General features: G+C 47.3%; 1 protein-coding gene across 1 annotated transcript in view; it reads right to left on the bottom strand.

Moving 5' to 3' along the window:
• dock10 (dedicator of cytokinesis 10) overlaps positions 1 to 5,292 on the bottom strand; it is a 526,558-nt gene extending 521,266 nt beyond the window's left edge. The window contains exon 1 of the mRNA XM_072474508.1: positions 5,146 to 5,292. Within this exon, the coding sequence (XP_072330609.1) occupies positions 5,146 to 5,253 (108 nt within the window). The 5' untranslated portion in view covers positions 5,254 to 5,292. The remainder of the gene's footprint in view (positions 1 to 5,145) is intronic.
• Between the last annotated feature and the right edge of the window lie 15,443 nt (positions 5,293 to 20,735).

Genomic DNA, 20,735 nt, shown 5'->3' with positions numbered 1-20,735 from the left:
CTGTTAACCAGCCTACCAAACTTGGTGTCATCTGCAAACCTACTTATCATTCCCCACGTTCTCTCTGTATCATTTATATATATAACAAACAGTAAGGGACCCAGCACTGATCCTTGTGATACGCTGCTGGACACCAGCCTCCGTTACTCAAACAGCCTTCTACCAACACCTTTTGTGTCCTATTATTAAGCCAGTTTCAGAGTGATCTTGCCAGGTTTCCTTGAATTCCATGTGCTTCAACCTTCCCAATCGGTCTCTCATGTGGAACCTTGTCAAAATCTAGTCAATTTATCAAAAGATTCTGTCAAATTTGTTAGACATGACCTCCCTCTGACAAAGCCATGCTGACTATCCCGAATCAACCCATGTCTTTCCAAGTGGAGAATAATCCTCTCATTCAGAATTTTCTCTCAAGAGTTTCCTTACCACTTACATGAGACTCACTGGTCTGTAATTCCATGATTTATCTCTAGCAACCTTCTTGAAAAGTGGAACAACATTAGGTGTTCTCCAGTCCTCTGGCACATCCAACTCTGAAAAACTGCAACTGCTCAAAAACTCCAATGTGTTAATTTAAAGGTATATTGCAATCTGCAATCTACTGTTTTTTGTGTTGTACTGAGACCTGAGAAAGTAGGCGTGTTGTATGTTATGGGCCAGAGTTTAGAGAACCCCAAAGTGTATCATGGAGTTCACCTGACCCACAACTTTTACCAGATTGTGGTATGGGGAGCACAAGGCCCACTCCACAGGTGTGGTACAGCAGAAATGGAAAAGTATTTTTTAAAGCAAAACAATGTTTATTCTATGAACTCAAGTTAACCTTTTTAAAATATACGGTGAACATCTTAACAACCATTAAATCAAATACAACCCCCAAAGAATATAACACTAAGTAAACCTTTAAGCTTACCTTTTTAACATCCATATGACTTAAAAACAAAACCTTTATCAGAAGCACATCAGGTTAAAGTCACTACTGTTATTAGTTTTAAATCACCAGGATCGATTTACAGTCTTTAGATTACAGAGAGATTACTGGTTACTACACAATCCGGAAAAATCCCAGGATATTCATCCTTCAACACTTCAGTTGTCTGATTTTCCACTGGCTTATCAACCACAGTGGGCATCACTCCCACCTGAGATCCAGCTATATCATTACCCACGATAAACTGTATTCCTGGACAAGATAGTTTATCTATTACTCCTACTACCACTTCACCATCTTCACTGGACTTTCCAACCTTACCTTATATAATTGAACACTACTCCTCTCACCGTGAATTCCACATATTACCACCTTTCCTGGAAACATTCTTCCCAAACTACATAACTCTTCATCTCTTACCATTAATTGACTAGCTCCCGTATCTCTTAAAATTGTGACTTCTTTGCCGGCTCCTCCTGATACACATGAGTAAACTTTACCCACACAAGAAAATTCTTTAAAGAGATTTGGCACCTTCTTATCAATCACCTCTTGATCAGGCTGTACAATCTATTGCACTTCCTTTGCTTCACTTGGGCTTTCCTTTACCACTTTCACAAACCCCACTGTCTTATCCTGTTTTACCACATCAGCCTTCCCAGTGCTTTTCTTCAACCACCAACACTGTGACTTTACATGGCCTAGTTTATTACAGTGAAAACATTTGAAACTTTTCATGTCTCTTCCACCCTCCTGGATTTCTTTTTTAATCTGAGGTACACTCTCCTTATTATCTCCCATCAGATCACCTTTACCTTTACCACTTGAGTATTTCTCATGTCCCCAGTTTCTATCCCTCACAGCCTGAAATGGATGTCGGAAACCAAGCTTTGATTTATGAACTAATTCATAATCATCTGCCATTTCTGCTACTAATCTCACAGTTTTAACCCTCTGCTCTTCCACATGAGTTCTCATGACATCAGGAATTGAATTTTTAAACTCCTCCAAAAGTATAATTTCTCTGACAGCTTCATATGTTTGGTCTATTTTCAAAGCCCTTATCCACCTATCAAGATTATTCTGTTTGATCCTTTCATGTTTGACCAAATTCCTCTGTATGTTTGACCAAATTCTTTCCTTACATTTCTAAACCTTTGTCTGTAGGCTTCAGGCACCACTTTATATGCACCTAAGATGGATTTTTTCACCTCCTCATACGTCCCAGATACCTCCTCCGGTAGTGATGCAAACACTTCACTAGCCCTACCAATCAGCTTTGTTTGACTCAGTATTACCCACATGTCCTGTGGCCATTTCATTTGTTTAGCCACCTTCTCAAATGAAATGAAAAAGGCTTCCATCTCCTTCTCGTCAAACCTTGGCAATGCTTGGACTTATTTAAATAGATTCCTGCCAAGCCTTCAACTTTGACGCTCTTTCTCACTATCCTCATCAGTATCATCCAACTCTACGTTTCCCTTTATGTCTGCCAATTTTAACTGACTGTCATGTTTCATGGCCATTTTTTGAAGTTTAAACTCTCTCTCTTTATCTTTTTCCCAGATCTGTATCTCCCTTTCTCTTTCTTTTTGTTCTGCTAGGGCTATTCTTTCTTTTCTCCTTTATTCTCTCTCCTTTTCTTTTTCCTCTCTCTCTCTTTCGTATTTAAGCTGCTTTAATTCTTTCTCATGTTCCATTTGTTTAAGTTGTAACTGAATTTTTGCCATTTCCAATGAGTCAAACTGTATCTCAGGCAACTTTAAATGCTTAGCCACTGCCATAATTGCCTTATCTTTTCGCATTTGACAGGTAATGTTAACTGCAATGTTTTTGCCAAATCTAACAGTCTGCTTTTAGTCTCTGTCCGTAAGGTACTGCGTGTGACCATCTCCACCCCCAAAAAGTTCAGAGCCTCTGAAAGAGCCATTGTCCACAACGCACTCTCTACTTAAACTAAAATACCACACCTGAAAAGCACCCACAATATGCTCATCCCTCACTGTCTTTAAGTTCACAAAGCCAATCCAATAGATAGACTTTTATCCCCCTCGAGCCCCCAATTTGTTATGGGCCAGGGTTTAGAGAACCCCAAAGTGTATCATGGAGTTCACCTGACCCACAACATTTACTAGATTGTGGTCTGGGGAGCACAAGGCCCACTCTACAGGTGTGGTACAGCAGAAATGGAAAAGTATTTTTTAAAAGCAAAACGATGTTTATTCTATGAACTCAAGTTAACCTTTTTAAAACATTCAGTGAACATCTTAGCAACCATTAATTCAAATACAACCCCCAAAGAATACAACACTAAGTAAACCTTTAAGCTTTCCTTTTTAACATCCAAATGACTTAAAAACAAAACCTTTATCAGAAGCACAACAGGTTAAAGTCACTAATGTTATTATCACCAGGACCGATTTACACTCTTTAGATTACAGAGAGAGAGTCATACACCTTCTGGCTGTGACTGCAGCTATCCAGCTCTGAAAACGAAACTAAAACACACCCTGCAGCAAATAGCCTAAAGCGAAAGTAAAAAGCTGACAGACAGCCCAGCTCCACACCCTCTCTGACATCACTGCAGTAATAAACATCCATTTCTTAAAGGTACTCTCACATGACATGTACGAAATAACATTTCTTAAATTGTTTGTCAAAAATTAGCAGTAGCATTTCCACCCCCCCCTCCTCCCCACCCTTCTCCTCTATCCCTTCTCCCTTCCCCCACCCCCTATCCCCATCACCCCTCTTCCCCATCCACTTCTCCCCTATCCACCCATCCCCCATCTGCCTATCACCATCCCCTCCATGCAGAAATAGTACAATGTTAACAATGTTCCCTTTTGAAGTGTCTTGTAATTAATGGGAAAATGATTTTAGAAGGGAGGAGTGTGAATCCTGACAACTTTAATTTTTAAGCCTGCTATCCTTTCCAACGTCTCTATATTATTTGGTGATCTAACTGGAGACAGAATTACTAGTGTAATTTCACCAGCACTTGAAGGATTGTTAATATAATTTTAGGGGACTGACATCGATGGATCTGACTAAATTAATATTTTATTTGCTGCTATATATTTATATATGGTCTATATGTACATATGTGTTGTTTACATGGCTAGAAGCAGCTTTCCCAAAAAATCGTACAGAGTTTAAGATAATTTTAAAATATATTTACTGCAGACAAATCCTTCCTATCTCAGCTAAAGTAAATGAAGAATGCATATATCTGCCACATTATATTAACTCGACCTTATGTCAGTTATTCAGCTCTTCCTTGAGGCTTTTCCCTGGCTGGTTGCAATAATAAAGCTGGAAAAGGAAATATTTTTCATTAAGAGATAACATCTCGCCAAGGCAGCTTCAGGCCAATCCACAGCCAACAATCTGCTCTGAAAGCTCTGCTCATATTTTCACAGCTGTGACAAATAGACAATCTACAACATTTCAAAACAATCAGCAACATTCCAAAAATCTCCCACAAAATATATATATTTTTAAATGCAATTGATCCCATCAATTTTAATGGACCCTTTAAAATAAATCCAAATCTGGATCCTCACTTTCACCAAAACCTAATCAGTTCTTATTTGAGCCCTATCTCTGTACCAAGTTTGGTTGAAATCTGTCCATTCGTTTTTTGAGATATTGTTCAGACACACTAACAAACCAACATAAAGCAGGGGCTAAAACGTTAAACGGGCATATGTGATGAAGCATTATACCTGTGAACATAATATTTAAAAATATAAATTAAATTAATTGCAGTTCTCTTCCCGATTTACTATTTGTTCTTCACCCATTAAAAAAAACTCAAACCGACAGTTTCCCTGAAACAGTGTGAAACTTCTTTCAAAAGCAAAAAAATCCACTTTGGGCCTGGTTATAATTCAATTGCAGTGACAAATTCTTCATAACGGAGGAATTCCCCTGGAAGTCACTTGTTGAGTTAAGTGATAGCAACGAGTAATCGTAAACATTCCGAAAATCGTGGGAAATAACGCACGTACGCAGCGGCGGAAGGGTTACTGTTTAACAGAATGCACAAGGAGTGCATCTAAATGCATTTCAAATAAACGTTTATTGAACATAAATAGTGATCTCTCCGGCTCAGTGTTGCGCAGTGTCGCGAATCGTCTCCTGTCTGGGCAATCACACATCTTCGCAGGGGAACTGCAGAGTCGAACTTTAGAATAAAACATTTCACTTACCGCAAGCAGGGATGGTCTTTTGACAGCCACCGCGGCGCTCTGTCGGATTTCTGCGGCTGTGCCAGGTTTGAACAGACCTCTGGTGAAGCGGCGAGCTGAGTCTCCCATTGTCGTTTCCAGTTCAGAATGGCCCCTTTCTGACAGATTGAAACCATTCAAAGTGTCAGAGTCTGCAACTGCCTGATCTCTTGTTTTTTTCACTCTCAGTCCTCGTCAACCAGGAAACGGAACTCAGCCGCAAGTGACAACAGGGGCATTTGCTCCATTTCTACAAACGTCAATCATTTCATGCATACATATATAAAGCGAACGCCACTTCGCCCAGTAGTCATTGGAACAATGAAATGAATAACTCCCTAATACACAGGGCGCACGACTGTTAAATTCTCCCCACCGACTTTCTTTTTGGGCAACTGCTTTTGAGCAAATATTTGAAGAAACAATTATTGCTGAAATCTATTTCGACGTGGAGCTCTGCTTCATTGACAGCTCCGCCACAACTGAACACAAAGCTGTAAAGCCATCCATAAATCCCATTGCAACACCTAGTCAATGCAGAAATGTGACAACTCATTTGGAAAAAAGTGACATTCAATTTAATGCAACTTTCCAGTTCCACTTTCTGAATTGCGAGCACCACCTGGCGGCGGTTTGCTTTACAACTGAAAAATCACCTGTTAGAAATGTGTGAAATATTGCAGATACTTGCCATCTGGGGTAGAGGGGGGGGGAGGGGCAGTACTGGGCTTGCTTAAGGACTTTTTTCAAATAAATGTAATATAAAACACGTCGCCTTTTGCAGCTTTTCCATCTGGCTCGTTGAAATTCCAAAGTTTCGTGGCGCCAAAGAAAGTGCAATGTCTGTCCTGACGCCTGCGCGGTTCACAGGTCTCCGAGACTCGCTCGGATGTTGTTCTGGGTGTTGTTCTATGCCCTGTCTTCACCGCAAGCAGACCGTAGGTACATAGTTCAAAAACAACTGCTTCAGCAAAAAATGAAGCATCTGGGAGAGTTCAGAACCAGGCGTTCAATGTTTTCAATGTTTTAAAAATGTTCCAGAAGTAATTCAACATTCCTGTAACATCCGAGCTCCGGGACAGTGTAACCGGGCAGGTACCACAAACATGCGCTGAAGTTAAAACTTCCGATGGGCAATCATCGGAAAATTTAAATTGCAAACTTCGGGTGGCTCCCATTGGGTTGCACCACTAGTTACCCTGAAAAAGTTAGAAGCATTGAAACCAATTCAAGATTCTGATTAATTATTATACAGGCCCAGTCTGACGCCCACTGGACACCTCCAAACACTTGACCCATAAACTATCCCTTCACGGAATTCTCTCACCCCCACCCTCATAGAACCCCCCCCCCACCCCAAATCAATCCAACCCAACTTAACCATTCCCTACTGTCCATGATCCCCTCTGATTGCCTGACTCCCGCCCACTGTGATTGCCCTCCCACCCGTTGGTGGAGAGGGTGCAGTTGCTCCATGCGAACCCCCAGTATGCCTACGTGGCGTACCCCGACGCCGCCAGGATACTGTCTCCCTCAGGACCTGGCACCAACAGGTTCCACACACACACACACCTCTGGCCCAGCAGCAACCCCCCAGGACCACCCGTCCTCCCCCTGCCCACGCCCGAGGATGAAGAGGATTTCGGCACGCTCCCTGAGTTACCGAAGACCAGACCAGCATCGGCATCACCGCCACCACTGCGTTGCTCCCAGCGGCACATCAAGGCCCCGGACCGGTTAAATCTCTAACTGGTTCACTGGACTTCAAAATAATTTTTTTTTTTTGCAAATATTGTATATGTAAATTCAATTGCTGTATAAAGTTCTCCACCAACCCCGCCAGATTCAATTTTAACAGGGGGTGAATGTGGTAAACCACTGTTGCACCTATATTAGGTGATGTACGGTAGGACCTGTACTACAGGTACGGCGGTAGTCCCTGCCTGCTGGCTCCGCCAGTAGACGGAGTATAAATATGTGCGTCCTCCGTGCAGCAGCCATTTCGCCAGCTGCTGTGGGAGGCCACACATCTTAGAGCAATAAAGCCTCAGTTGTATTCAACTCTCGTCTTTGTCCAATTGATCATGCATCAGTCAGCAAATTATATCACAGGGAAAGAGAACTTTGTCTCTTGCCGATGAACTCAATACAGACATTGGAGAGGCCAGCTCCAGAACAAGGTGTCGGTTACACTTTCTCCTGGAAAGATAATCAGAAGGAGATCGCCGCCTCCACGAGGTTGGCTTCACCATTAAAAACAAACTAGCTGGTCATCTCAGAGACTCCCCTTGCGGGGTAAACTAACGCCTCATGACCCTTCAGCTCGCCCTAATCAGTATGCCACAGTCCTCAGCATGTATGCCACAATACTGGAAGCTGCAGAGGAGCCCAAAGAGTAGTTTTACTCCAGCCTCGAACAACCTTTAGCACAAGTCCCAACAGGCGACAGGCTGATCTGCCTTGGTGGCTTCGACGCCAGAGCTGGAAATGATACAGAGCTCTGGGAGGTGTAATCGGCAGAGAGGGGGGGTCAGGGAAATCCAATACCAATGGTACACTGCTCCTGGCAAAATGTCTAGAATACAACCTTGTCATAACCAATACCCTGTTCTGTCAGAGAGAAAAGTGCAAGGCCTAATGGCAACACCCATGTTCCAAGAACTGGCACCCACTCGACTACGCCCTCATCCTGTCTTGGCATGCATATCACTCGTGCCATGACAGGAGCCAACAACTGGAACAACGTCTATTCTGCTCTGTGATCAACGTCATTGTAACCCCAAAGAAGCAATGGCAACAGGAACAATGCTGCAGGCTAAGCAATGTTGAGGCACTCAAAGACCCTGAAACGAGAGGCCTGTTCAGCCAATGCCTCACTGACACCCCGGTGACTCCCAGTAACCCAGAGATGCAGAGTGATCGAAGTGCCTGATTTGCCCTCAAGGCCTCCATAATCAACACCTGTGAAGAGACTTCTGGTCCTCGACCAGGAAACACCAAGACTGATTCTATGGGAATAGCCAGGAGATCCAGGAGCAAGACTTTTCTGAACCCAAAGCCACACTCCAGCTTGAGAGCACGAAAGCAGCTATACAGATGACTTAGGGCTGAGGTCCAGCAAAAACACCAGAGGTGGAATTTTCCCATACTTTCTCAAAGTGCCAGTCCCGGCGAGAACCAGGGAGATCCTTCAGGCTCTGGTGGTGGGAAATTTACTGTATATTCAACCTCTTCAACAATTTTGTTTCTCACATGTTTCATGCTGCACTCGTGGTGGCTTGCCTCTGGTTCGCTCGTCCCGGGAAAACGTAATCTCTGTAATCAGTGAGGCGCTCCTTTTAAATGCCCCCACCCCAGCACTTTTTCAAAGTACAGTCGGGGAATGGCTGCCAGGAAGACAGCACCACGTTTCACAGAGGGAGCCCTCACCAAACTCCTGGATGGTGTTGAGCAGAGGCATGATAACATTCTACCCCTGATCGGCCAGATGTCCAGCGAGCAAAGCCACCAAACCCGCCTGGGAGGCTGCAGCCACGATTGTGAGAGGAAGGGGCTATAATGTCGAAAGAAGATGAATGATCTTCTTCATACAGCCAGGGTACATAGAACATAGAACATAGAACATTACAGCGCAGTACAGACCCTTCGGCCCTTGATGTTGCGCCGAACTGTGAAACCACTCTAAAGCCCATTTACACTATTCCCTTATCTAAGTCTGCCTCCTCATGTCTCGCGCTGCACCCCTGAAAACACACCCATCACGCCTCCACGGTGATCTCTCGCCCAGCCACCCCGCTGGGTCCCAAAATCGCTTACCTCCCTCACATGCCAGACTTCATCACCATCTGCCCCAGCAAGACTCCTGCCTACACTTTCTCCACCTGTCTCACTGCAGGATAAGCCCGAGCTCAACTGGCGTCAGTGCGCACAGCCTGCCAGAGTCATGACCAAGATGTGAACCCGAACGTCTTTTGAGTAAAGACCCCTTGAGCTAGTCGGCAAGGAGCAGGACCCTCCCTGTGCAGAGGGCGAGGTGGGGGCACCAGACAAAAGTGAGAACCCTCAACACATGGAGCCATTGTGCACGCCTCAAATGAATTAACTTTCTCCCATCTGTCTGCCCCTGTGATGCACTACCACCATCTCGCTTCCCTTGCTGGTCAATCAGTTGACCAGCCCGACCCATCCTTACACCCTCTGCAGAGCACAGACCAGAGCAGCTCTTAGGGAGACATTTCCAACACAAGTATTGAGGAGGCATCACGTCTGTCACCCGCACCATCCACCAGCGCAGATATTGACACCTCAGTGGGATTAACTAGTAGGCAGGCTTTTGGATCATTCACTGGTGAGCACCTCACAGCTGGAGATCCACAGCAGGTTGAGGAAAGCAGGTCCCAGGGATCCGGCACTCAGAGGGATGCCAGAACGCAGGGCTCTGCTGAGCGCCAGGCTGAAGGCACGCCCCTGGGTCGGAGCTGCAAAGACAAAGTTGTGCGCATCAGGAAGGGAAGACAGCATCCCTCCTCAGACTACAAGGCCAGCTGGAGGAGTCCCATTGCATTCTGTCTGAGGAGATGGTGCTGTCACTGCCACACGATGAGGTCAACACTGCGATCTCAGTTATGGAAATGTGAGTATTAGCCTTGGTGTTCAATGTTTGGGGGCTAGGTTTCTAAAGGGTTACAATTGGGCGCCAATAGTTACACACTCATGCATTGCAATGCTGACTAAATTGGCACACGAGACTCATCGAGGAATGGTCAGGGAGTTAATTAGGCAACTGACTTCCCCCTGTGGCAGGCAAGGCACACCTGATGCATATGAAGACTGCAATTTGCAGTCAGCTTCATCCTTCGAGGGCATTCTCATTCCCCCAGCTCTCGTGGGCTGCGGAAGCTCTCAATTCCATTGCTGAGAGACTGCTGCAGGCATTTGCATTCATGAGAAAGAGAGAGAGACGGGCAGGACATTCTGCTGGTAAGGCCTGGCCTGGGGTTCAGCCTGAGACTGGATTTAACAACTGCCTACTCCCCTTTCTGCCTGCTTGACGGACTAATGTTGCTGACTCTTGGAGGAAGGAGGAGAGAAGGGTGGTGGTTGGTTCATCTAAATGACTTGTTGCAGGAGAAGGAGGAAGTCAGGTACCCTGCTGCCGGCGAGGAAGCCTGAATCCACTGCAACACGTTGGAGGTTTGGAGGATTGGTTTACCATCTGATGCTGCTTTTGTTTGGAGTGCTGACTGTTGGCCGTTTCAATGTTTGGAAGCCATATGTTATTCCTACTGCTCCTACTTTTGGGGCTGGCTGGAGCAGGTGTTAAAGGCCGGGGTTTAGAAAACTCCAAAGTTGAGTTCACCTGATCTATAACTGTTTGTTGAATTTGGCTAGGATGATATTCAACAGAATTCTTAGACGCGTTTAATAAAAAGAAAACAGCTTTATTCTAAGAATTTAGTTAACATTTGTATAAACACACACAGCAAGAATTTATCAATTATAAACACAAAGACCCCACACAGCATCAGGAATCTACGTATAACACTTAATTAATTCCCCCTTAACTGTTCCAATTCAATAACATAATCCAAGTAAAAACCAGAAAGCCTTTTTCAAAGGTGAGCCCAACACACGGCATTTTCATTTTACTGTTTTTACTAATACTCTGTTCCACTTTTCAAACAGCAGATTTGAATTCCTTCCAGAAAGCAATTATCTCTTTTAAGTTACCAAGCAGTCTGGAACAGCTTTTAAAATGAAGATAGAGACAGGCCAAAAACCTCTGTTCTCTGAGTCCACAGCAGCCAAAAGTGAAAATGAAAGAAAAGCTCACACAGCCACAGCCCAGCTCCACCCACACAATGACATCACTGAAGCCATGTGATAAGACAAAAACGTTTGTTGAAGGGACACTCCCATGACACAGGTGACTGGATGTTGGGACTGCAGGAGGAGGACGGAAGTAGCTCACCTTAACTGGACACCTTGGAGGCCATAATGACGCATCCTTGAAGGCTGTTGGCTGCTTCCATGTAATAATGACTGTTTCTGGTTCATGTTTGGAAGGCCATGTTAACGGCTGGTGTCTTTGCACTGTTGCATATTGCTGTTTAATGTTTGCTCATATGCTTGTTATTGTATTGGTGCTGTTTTTTTTCTACTGTCTGGACTGGTGCCGTATTCCGTGTAATAATGCCTGTTTTTTGTGTTTTCTTTCGGTACATGCTACTGATGCTGGTGGGCATGGGGATATTTTCTCTCCTTCTGTTCTGCCCCATGTCAGCGAGACCTTTTCCGGTGAGTAGGGCAGCTCATTTTCACGTGCACGTACTCTGACAGGCACACACGTGCAGTCTTTCACGCATATACTCTTTATGCATGCACACTCTTACATCGATATGCATGCACTACTTTCATTGCACACTTTCCTGTACACGTACTGTGCGCCCTTCCACCGATGTTGGTCTCTGCAGCCAGGAGGCGGGAGCGGGAAGGGGTGGGGGGGGGGGGCACTGTTGGTGACGTTGTTCCTTGTCTTTTGATATGCTCTGTACGGCTTGGTTTATGATGTACCAGGTTTATTCCAGGTTGAATTATGCCCCTCTTGAGAGGGGTGAACTATTCTTTCTCTCTCTCCTCCGCCGTGTTCCATGTTAGAGTGGCCTATTCGGAGTGCCTTTCCGCTGATGTAGGTCGGGGCAGTGGGGGGGAGGTGGTAAGTGTTTAGCACAGTGGGCTAAACAGCTAGCTTGTAATGCAGAACAATGCCAGCAGCACGGGTTCAATTCCTGTACCAGCCTCCCCGAACAGGCGCCGGAATGTGGTGACTAGGGGCTTTTCACAGTAACTTCATTGAAGCCTACTTGTGACAATAAGCTATTATTATTATTATTATTATTATTATTATTAAGTATGTTCTGGGGTGCCATGTATTTGGTGTCCTTGTTGTACTGTTTTCTGTATTTTGATAATGTTATTAAACTAAAATACATCCTGTGAAGGCTCTCAATTCCATTGTTGAGAGACTGCTCCAATCATTTGCAAAAGAGAGAGAGGGGCAGGACATTCTGCTGGTAAGGCCTAGCCCCTGAGACTGGATTTAACAACTGCCTGCCCCCCGTTTCTGCTTGTTTGATGGACTACTGCTGCTGACTCTTGGAGGAAGGCGGAGAGAAGGGTGATGGCTGGTTCATCTGAATGACTTGTTGCAGGAGAGGGAGGAAGTCAGGTGCCCTGCTGCCGGTGTTTCAGGAGGAAGGGTGGTGGCCCGAATCCACTGCAACATGCTGGTGGTTTGGAGGACTGCTTTACCATCTGATGCTGCTTTTGTTTCGACTGCTGACTGTTTTCCGTGTCTATGTTTGGAAGCCGTGTGTTGTTCCTACTGCTCCTACTTTTGTGGCTGGACTGGGGGTACTTCATCGGCAGCTGGTGGCAGTGTTCCTTGTCTTTTGTAATGCTCTGTACTTGTTTGGTTTATAATGTGCCGGGGTTTCTCCGGGCTGAATTATGCCCCTCTTGAGAGGGGTGGGCTGATCTTTCACTCTCTCCTCTGCCGTGCTCCGTGTTGGAGTGGCCTATTCCGGTGGGTTGGGCTGGTTGCCTTTCCGCTGATGTCGGTTCGGAGGGGTGGAGGGTAAGTCTGGGGTGCCATGTGTTTGGTGTCTTTGTTATACTGTTTTCTGTATTTTGATAATGTTAATAAACTAAAATATACTCATGGGCTGCGGATTAAATGAGCCTTCCAACCTGAAAAGCCAGCAACCTATATGCTAATCCCTGTCAGTCTGACCTCCATAACCAGTGGTCTTGAACTTCTAGGCATCTCATGCCCTCAAAGTTCAGCCTGAGTGTGGGGGTTCATTCTGACTGAACTCATCCTCCTTGTGTGAGGGTCTTCAGCCCTCATGAGGTTGGAAACCATGCCCGTTAGAGTCCCCCACTCTGCCCTTGCAGCCTGGCGTCTCATGGGACCCATCAAGGGATCTCAGTCACTCCCTGTGCTGACCCTGTCTATTCACCTGCTCCCAGCTGCTTTCTAGCTGCCACTCCATAATGGTAATCCGTCAGTAGTGATATTGCCACAAGCCTAGCAAGCAGCACACGGGAAGCGATGCTGCACACCAGCCACCATACCCATTAAATCTAGAGCAAGTGACTCTTCCCCTTGAGATGCCGACTAAACACCCCCACACCCGTGCTCTGAGTTGAACATATCTGGGTCCCCCAGTTATGTTCTAGATTTGAACTTGGATTGATCGAGGCTCAAGTTGTTGGCTCCATTATGGGTGGCAAAGGCGTTGTTGGCTTTTATGGAGAAAATGGAAGGGGGCAGATCCGTAGCATTTTTTGCACCCGAGGGATAAGGATTTTTCTTTTTTTCCCCATGTCCATCAGGTTTACTCACGGATTGACTTTTTGATGGTGTGTAGGTCTCCTCCCCTGGGTGAAGAGGGCGGGGTGATTGTGATTTCAGGTCATGCTTCACATTTTGTGGATTTGATCCTAGAGTTGGGTCCCTCTCAGCCATCGAGGTTGAATATGGCATTAACAGACAAAGGATTTTGCAAATGCATAGCCTCCACCATTGAGGAATTTATCAAGTTTAACAACTGCAAATCTATCTCACCTCTACTCTATGGGAAGCCCTTAAGGTGGTTAATAGGGGAGTGATAATTTTCTATAAGCCACCTGTGGTAAATGACTGCGAAGGTGGAGTGGCAGAGGCTGGTGAACTCTGTCCTTGAGGTGGACCATCAGTACTTGCACGACCCTACCCCAGAGTTGCTTGCGAGCAGGAAAATGCTGCAGATGCAATTTGAAGTGTTATCAACAGGTAAGGAGGTAAGTCAGCTGCCACGCTCAGAGGGGGTATTCTATAAATATGAGGAGAAGGCCAGTCGCCTTTTAGTTCAGCAGCTGAGGCAGCAGGCAGCTTCCCGGGAGACTATACAGATTAGGGACTCAGGTTTGATCTTGACTAACGTCAATGCGGCTCTCAAAACATTTAGATCGGTTGTCCTTCCCATTGGTGGAGACAGAAAGGCAGGAGGAGTTGGAATCCGTATTGAGCCCTGATGAGATTTTGGAAGGTATTGGGTTAATGCAACTGGGTAAACCTCCCGGCCTTGATGGATTCCCCATTCAGTTCTCCAAGAGGTTTGCAGGTCACATGTCCTCGTTAATATTGGGCATGTTCAATGATTCCTTGTCCAGGGGTCCATTGCCCGTTAATTGATTTTGCTGATCGTGAAGAAGGACAAGGACCCTATGGAACATGGATCATTTCGACCATATGGCTTTTGAATGCGGACGCTAAATTACTTGAGATGTTGATGGCCTGGGAGACCCCCCACCCCCAGGTGCCATTTGACGTAGTCCACGTTTGCGTGTTCCAGTGCCAAACACCATCACAGAGAGGTCTCCCTGTCACTGGCTTTCCCGGCATTGGGAGGTTCCTGCAGTAAGGGGGAAAGTGTAAGGCAGAGAAGCCACAGTCAAAAATCAAAAAGGGCGACAGTACAAGGTAGAGTGACTGAGGGGAGCTCAGTGACTAGGCCCAGTAATACTAAAAGGAATAAAACAGGAAGTAAAACCATTAATGGTAAGCAACGCGGCAGGTTGGTACATGAAGATATGGGTTCAACGACAAGGAAAATTAGGAGAAAAGTTAAGAGAAAATATAACTTAGGAGAGGTTACTGATCGAGGTGTTAAGATTCAAAACAGAGGTAAAAAAGCCAACATAAGTGTACTCTACCTGAATGCTCGTAGTATTTGGAATAAGGTAAATGAGTTGATGGCGCAAATCATCGTGAATGACTATGATTTAGTGGTTATTACTGAAACATGGTTAAAGGATGGTCACGACTGGGAGTTAAATATCCGAGGGTATCAAACTATTCGGAAGGACAGAGTGGATGGTAAGGGAGGTGGTGTAGCTCTGTTTAAGGATGACATCCGGGCAATAGTAAGGGATGACATTGGTGCTATGGAGGATAAGGTTGAATCCATTTGGGTGGAAATCAGGAATAGTAAGGTGAAAAAGTCACTGATAGGAGTAGTCTATAGTCTATATTTCTGATGCAACTCCCCTGCTTATGGTAACAGTTTAGCTACTTTATCGTATGGGAGACTTTCTACAGAAGCAAAGTAACTGCAGCAATATCAATTACAATTCTAAGCAAAAAAATGTTAGCACAGCAGTGCAGGTGGCCTAAAGAAATGAGCATGGCATACTCTGGTCTGAATAAGGTATAGTTGAGAGACACTAATCAACAAAATGGATTAATGCACTGAGAGAAATGAACATAGAACATTACAGCGCAGTACAGGCCCTTCGGCCCTCGATGTTACGCCGACCTGTGAAACCATATGTCTATCCAATGACCATTTGAATGCCCTTAGTGTTGGCGAGTCCACTACTGTTGCAGGCAGGGCATTCCACGCCCTTAATACTCTCTGAGTAAAGAACCTACCTCTGACATCTGTCCTATATCTATCTCCCCTCAATTTAAAGCTATGTCCCCTCGTGCTAGACATCACCATCCGAGGAAAAAGGCTCTCACTGTCCACCATATCTAATCTTCTGATCATCTTGTGTGCCTCAATTAAGTCACCTCTTAACCTTCTCTCTAACGAAAACAGCCTCAAGTCCCTCAGCCTTCCCTCATAAGATCTTCCCTCCATACCAGGCAACATTCTGGTAAATCTCCTCTGCACCCTTTCCAATGCTTCCACATCCTTCCTATAATGCGGCGACCAGAATTGCACGCAATACTCCAAATGCGGCCGCACCAGAGTTTTGTACAGCCGCAACATGACCTCATGGCTCCGAAACTCAATCCCTCTACCAATCAAAGCTAACACACCATACGGCTTCTTAACAGCCCTCTCAACCTGGGTGGCAACTTTCAGGGATCTATGTACATGGACACCGAGATCTCTCTGCTCATCCACACTACCAAGAATCTTACCATTAGCCCAGTACTCTGTGTTCCTGTTATTCTTTCCAAAATGAACCACCCACACTTTTCTGCATTAAACTCCATTTGCCACCTCTCAGCCCAGCTCTGCAGCTTATCTATGTCCCTCTGTAACTTGTAACATCCTTCCGCACTGTCCACAACTCCACCGACTTTAGTGTCATCTGCAAATTTACTCACCCATCCTTCTACGCCCTCCTCCAGGTAATTTATAAAAATGACAAACAGCAGTGGCCCCAAAACAGATCCTTGTGGTACACCACTGGTAACTAGATTCCAGTCTGAACATTTTCCATCAACCACCACCCTTTGTCTTCTTCCAGCTAGCCAATTTCTGATCCAAACTGCTAAATTACCCTGAATCCCATGCCTCCGTATTTTCTGCAATAGCCTACCGTGGGAAACCTTATCAAATGCTTTACTGAAATCCATATACACCACATCAACTGCTTTACCCTCATCCACCTGCTTCGTCACCTTCTCAAAGAACTCAATAAGGCTTGTGAGGCACGACCTACCCTTCACAAAACCGTGTTGACTATCTCGAATCAAATTATTCCTTTCCAGATGATTATACATCCTATCTCTTATAAACCTTTCCGGGACTTCCGGTTGCGGCTAAGCGGAGCTAAGTCGCACGTTCGGCAGCTCCCGCAAAAAATGGACTTTTGGGCTCTTTTCAGGGCCTCCAACGGAATTTTTTCAACGTTTCCCGCTGTGGGAAGGAGAGTACAATAGTTCCCCGACAGTATATGGCTTTTACCAGGAGCGGGGCGACTAAAAAAGTGGTGGCAGACCCGAAGAAGGTGCGAGGGAAGAACAAAATGGTGGCGGGAGGGGACCAGGCAGCATGGATGCAGTGGGCGCAGGAGCAACGGGAGGTTATCCAGCGCTGTTTTCTGGAGATTAAAACGGACCTGCTGGAGCCGATGAAGGCTTCTATCGATTAGCTGCTGGAGACACAGAAGGCCCAGGGTGTGGCGATCCGCGAGGCCCGACAAAAGATCTCAGACAATGAGGACGAGATCCTAGGCCTGGCGGTAAATGTGGAGGCGCACAAGGCGCTCCACAAGAAATGGCAGGAGCGGTTCGAGGAAATGGAGAATCGGTCGAGGCGGAAGAACCTGCTGATTCTGGGCCTCCCGGAGGGGCTGGAGGGGCCAGACGTGGGGGCCTATGTGGTCACCACGTTGAACTCGCTGATGGGAGCGGGGTCCTTCCAGGGGCCCCTGGAGCTGGAAGGGGCCCATAGAGAGCTGGCGAGGAGGCCCAAGGCTAACGAGCCTCCGTGGGCGGTGCTGGTGCGGTTTCATCGGTTCGCTGATCGGGGGTGCATGCTCAGGTGGGCCAAGAAGGAGAGGAGCAGCAGGTGGGAGAACGTGGAGGTTCGAATATACCAAGACTGGAATGCGGAGGTGGCGAAGAGGAGGGCCGGGTACAATCGAGCGAAGGCAGTGCTGCATGGAAGGGGGTGAAGTTTGGCATGTTGCAGCCGGCGCGACTGTGGGTCACCTAAAGGACCGGCACCATTATTTTGAGTCTCCGGAGGAGGCGTGGGCCTTTGTTCAGGCCGAGAAGTTGGACACAGATTGAGGGTCGGGATGGGCGATTGGGGATTGCGGTTGATATGTTACTTTTTGAGGGGGGGGGTCCTTTTTTCTTTCTGGTTGGGTGAGGGTGGTTAGGGCGGGTTGGGCACTGTTTTGGTTTAGTTGGTCAGGAGGGGCTCTTGGAGGGGGGTAAGCAAATGAAACAGGGGTGGATTGCCGGCAGTGTGATGGGGCCCCGTGGGGAGGGGGAGGCCCGAGTCGGGGGTGAGGGGACTGGGCCTGTAAAAGGAGCTGCGTCAGTGCTGGCGGGGCCAGGTAGGTGGTAAGCGCGGGCTTTTTCCCGCGCTGAAGACTGGAGGGGGACGGTCTGGGATGGGGAAGTGAGGGTTGTTTCCCGCGCTTGGGATGGAAGGGGAGGTGGAGAGACTGCGGATGGGGAATGGAAGAGGAGGGTGTGTCACACAATGGGAGGAGTCGAAGGAGAGGCGGGAGTAGCTGGGGTCAGCAGGAGTCAGCTGACTTGCGGAAGTGCAATGGGGGGAGTAAAGCATCTGGGAGGGGTCCTAGCCCGGGTTGGGGGGGGGTGAATCGAGTTGCTGCTGCTGTTCTCAAGGGGGAGCTGGAGCGAGTGTGGGGGGGTCGAGACGGGGGTCTGCCGCTGTGGGGAACGGGCCGGGCGTGGGGTGCGGGCGCGTGGCTGGCCGAGGAGGGGTTATGGCTAGTCAGCGGGGGAGGGGGAGGGTAGCCCCCTGATCCGGCTGATAACCTGGAACGTAAGGGGACTGAACGTTCGGGGATTTCTCGGGGTACCAGCTCAACATGGGGAAGAGCTAGGGGACCAGGAGAGGGGGATTGGCGAGTTCCCACTAAAAAGGGCGGAGAGGAGCTTCAGGTATTTGGGGATCCAGGTGGCCAGGAGCTGGGGGGCCCTGCATAGGCTTAATTTCACAAGGCTGGTGGAGCAAATGGAGGAGGAGTTCAAGAGATGGGACGTGTTGCCGCTGTCCTTGGCGGGTAGGGTGCAGTCAGTCAAAATGACGGTGCCCCCAAGGATTTTGTTCCTGTTCCAGTGCCTCCCCGTGTTTATCCCGAAGGCCTTTTTAGGCGGGTCAACAGGAACATAATGGGGTTTGTGTGGGCGCGAGGGACTCCGAGGGTGAGAAGCGTGTTCCTGGAGCGGAGTAGAGATAGGGGGGGGCTGGCGTTGCCCAACCTCTGTGGGTACAACTGGCCGCCATTGCAACGATGGTGCGAAAGTGGGTGATGGAGGGGGAGGGGGCTGCATGGAAGAGGCTGGAGCCGGCGTCCTGTGTGGGTACGAGTCTGGGGGCGCTGGCAACGGCGCCGCTGCCGCTCCCTACAAGGAGGTATACCACGAGCCCGGTAGTGGCGGCTGCCCTCAAAATCAGGGGGCAGTGGAGGCGGCACAGGGGGGAAGTTGGGGCCTCGGTGTGGACCCCAATACGGAGGAACCACCGGTTCATCCCAGGGAGGACAGATGGAGGGTTTTCAGGGTGGTACAGGGTAGGGATACGAAGGTTGGGAGACCTGTTTGTGGATGGGAAGTTCGCGAGCCTGGGTGAGTTGGAGGAGAAGTATGAGCTCCCCCCCCCGGGGAACACCTTCAGGTACTTACAGGTAAGGGCTTTTGCCAGACGCCAGGTGGTGGAATTCCCGCGGCTACTGCCACACACACTACAGGACATGGTGCTCTCGGTGGGGTGGGCGGGAGTGGGGAAGATCTCGGAAACTTACCAGGTGATGCAGGAGGAGGAGGCCTCGGTGGTGGAGGTGAAAGGTAAGTGGGAGGAGGAGTTGGGAGTGGAGATCGAGGAAGGGACGTGGGCGCATGCCCTAGGGAGGGTGAACTCTTCATCTTCGTGCGCGAGGCTCAGCCTCATACAGTTTAAGGTGCTGCACAGGGCACACATGACCGGGACAAGGATGAGCCGGTTTTCTGGGGGTGAGGACAGGTTGGTTTGGTGCTCAGGGAGCCCAGAAAACCACACCCATATGTTCTGGGCATGCCCAGCGCTGGAGGAATTTTGGAAGGGCGTAGCGAGGATGGTGTCGAGGGTGGTAGGATCCAGGGTCAAACTGGGCTGGGGGCTCGCAATATTTGCGGTGGCAGAGGAGCCGGGAGTGCAGGAGGCGAAAGAGGCCGGTATTCTGGCCTTTGCGTACCTGGTAGCCCAGCGGAGGATTCATCTTCAGTGGAAGGACACATGGCCCCCAAGCGTGGAATCCTGGATCAACGATATTGTGGGGTTTATTAAATTGGAGAGGGTGAAATTCGCCTTGAGACGGTCAGTACAAGGGTTCTTCAGGCGGTGGCAACCGTTCTTAGACTTCCTCCCTAGCCTCCCAGAGAATCCTAGGATAAATCCCATCCAGCCCATGGGACTTATCTATTTTCACACTTTCCAGAATTGCTAACACCTCCTCCTTTTGAACCTCAAGCCCTTCTAGTCTAGTAGCCTGTATCTCAGTATTCTCCTCGACAACATTGTCTTTTTCCTATGTGAATACTGACGAAAAATATTCATTTAGCATCTCTCCTATCTCCTCGGACTCCACGCACAACTTCCCACTACTGTCCTTGACTGGCCCTACTCTTACCCTAGTCATTCGTTTATTCCTGACATATCTATAGAAAGCTTTAGGGTTATCCTTGATCCTACCTGAAATATGCCTGCATGAGCTTACATGGGTTCAAATAATTCTGATTTTCCAAAAAAACACTGAAATGTGAGAAGTTGCTCTTTAAGAGCATGTGCTATTTATTCAATGAATTTTAATATTCAAAAATTCTTTGAATATATGATGCAGTCATGATCCAATTGATTTTAATTTGATTGGACAGAAATCAAAGGTTAAATTAAACAACTGTGTCAGTTCCAAGAAGCTTTATACACTGTATATACAGGAACACCACTCAGGTTTAACTGACATCTTAGAAGACATTTCATTTAGAATTACATGGACTATAGATTGTTAAAAGAGCATGTGCTTATTGTGACTGGAATACAAATGAGAGT

Source organism: Scyliorhinus torazame, chromosome 14 (genome assembly GCF_047496885.1).
Source record: "Scyliorhinus torazame isolate Kashiwa2021f chromosome 14, sScyTor2.1, whole genome shotgun sequence".
Lineage (NCBI taxonomy): Eukaryota > Metazoa > Chordata > Chondrichthyes > Carcharhiniformes > Scyliorhinidae > Scyliorhinus > Scyliorhinus torazame.
The sequence above is the reverse complement of the archived record's forward strand: the minus strand, read 5'-3'. Positions and strand labels throughout refer to the sequence as shown.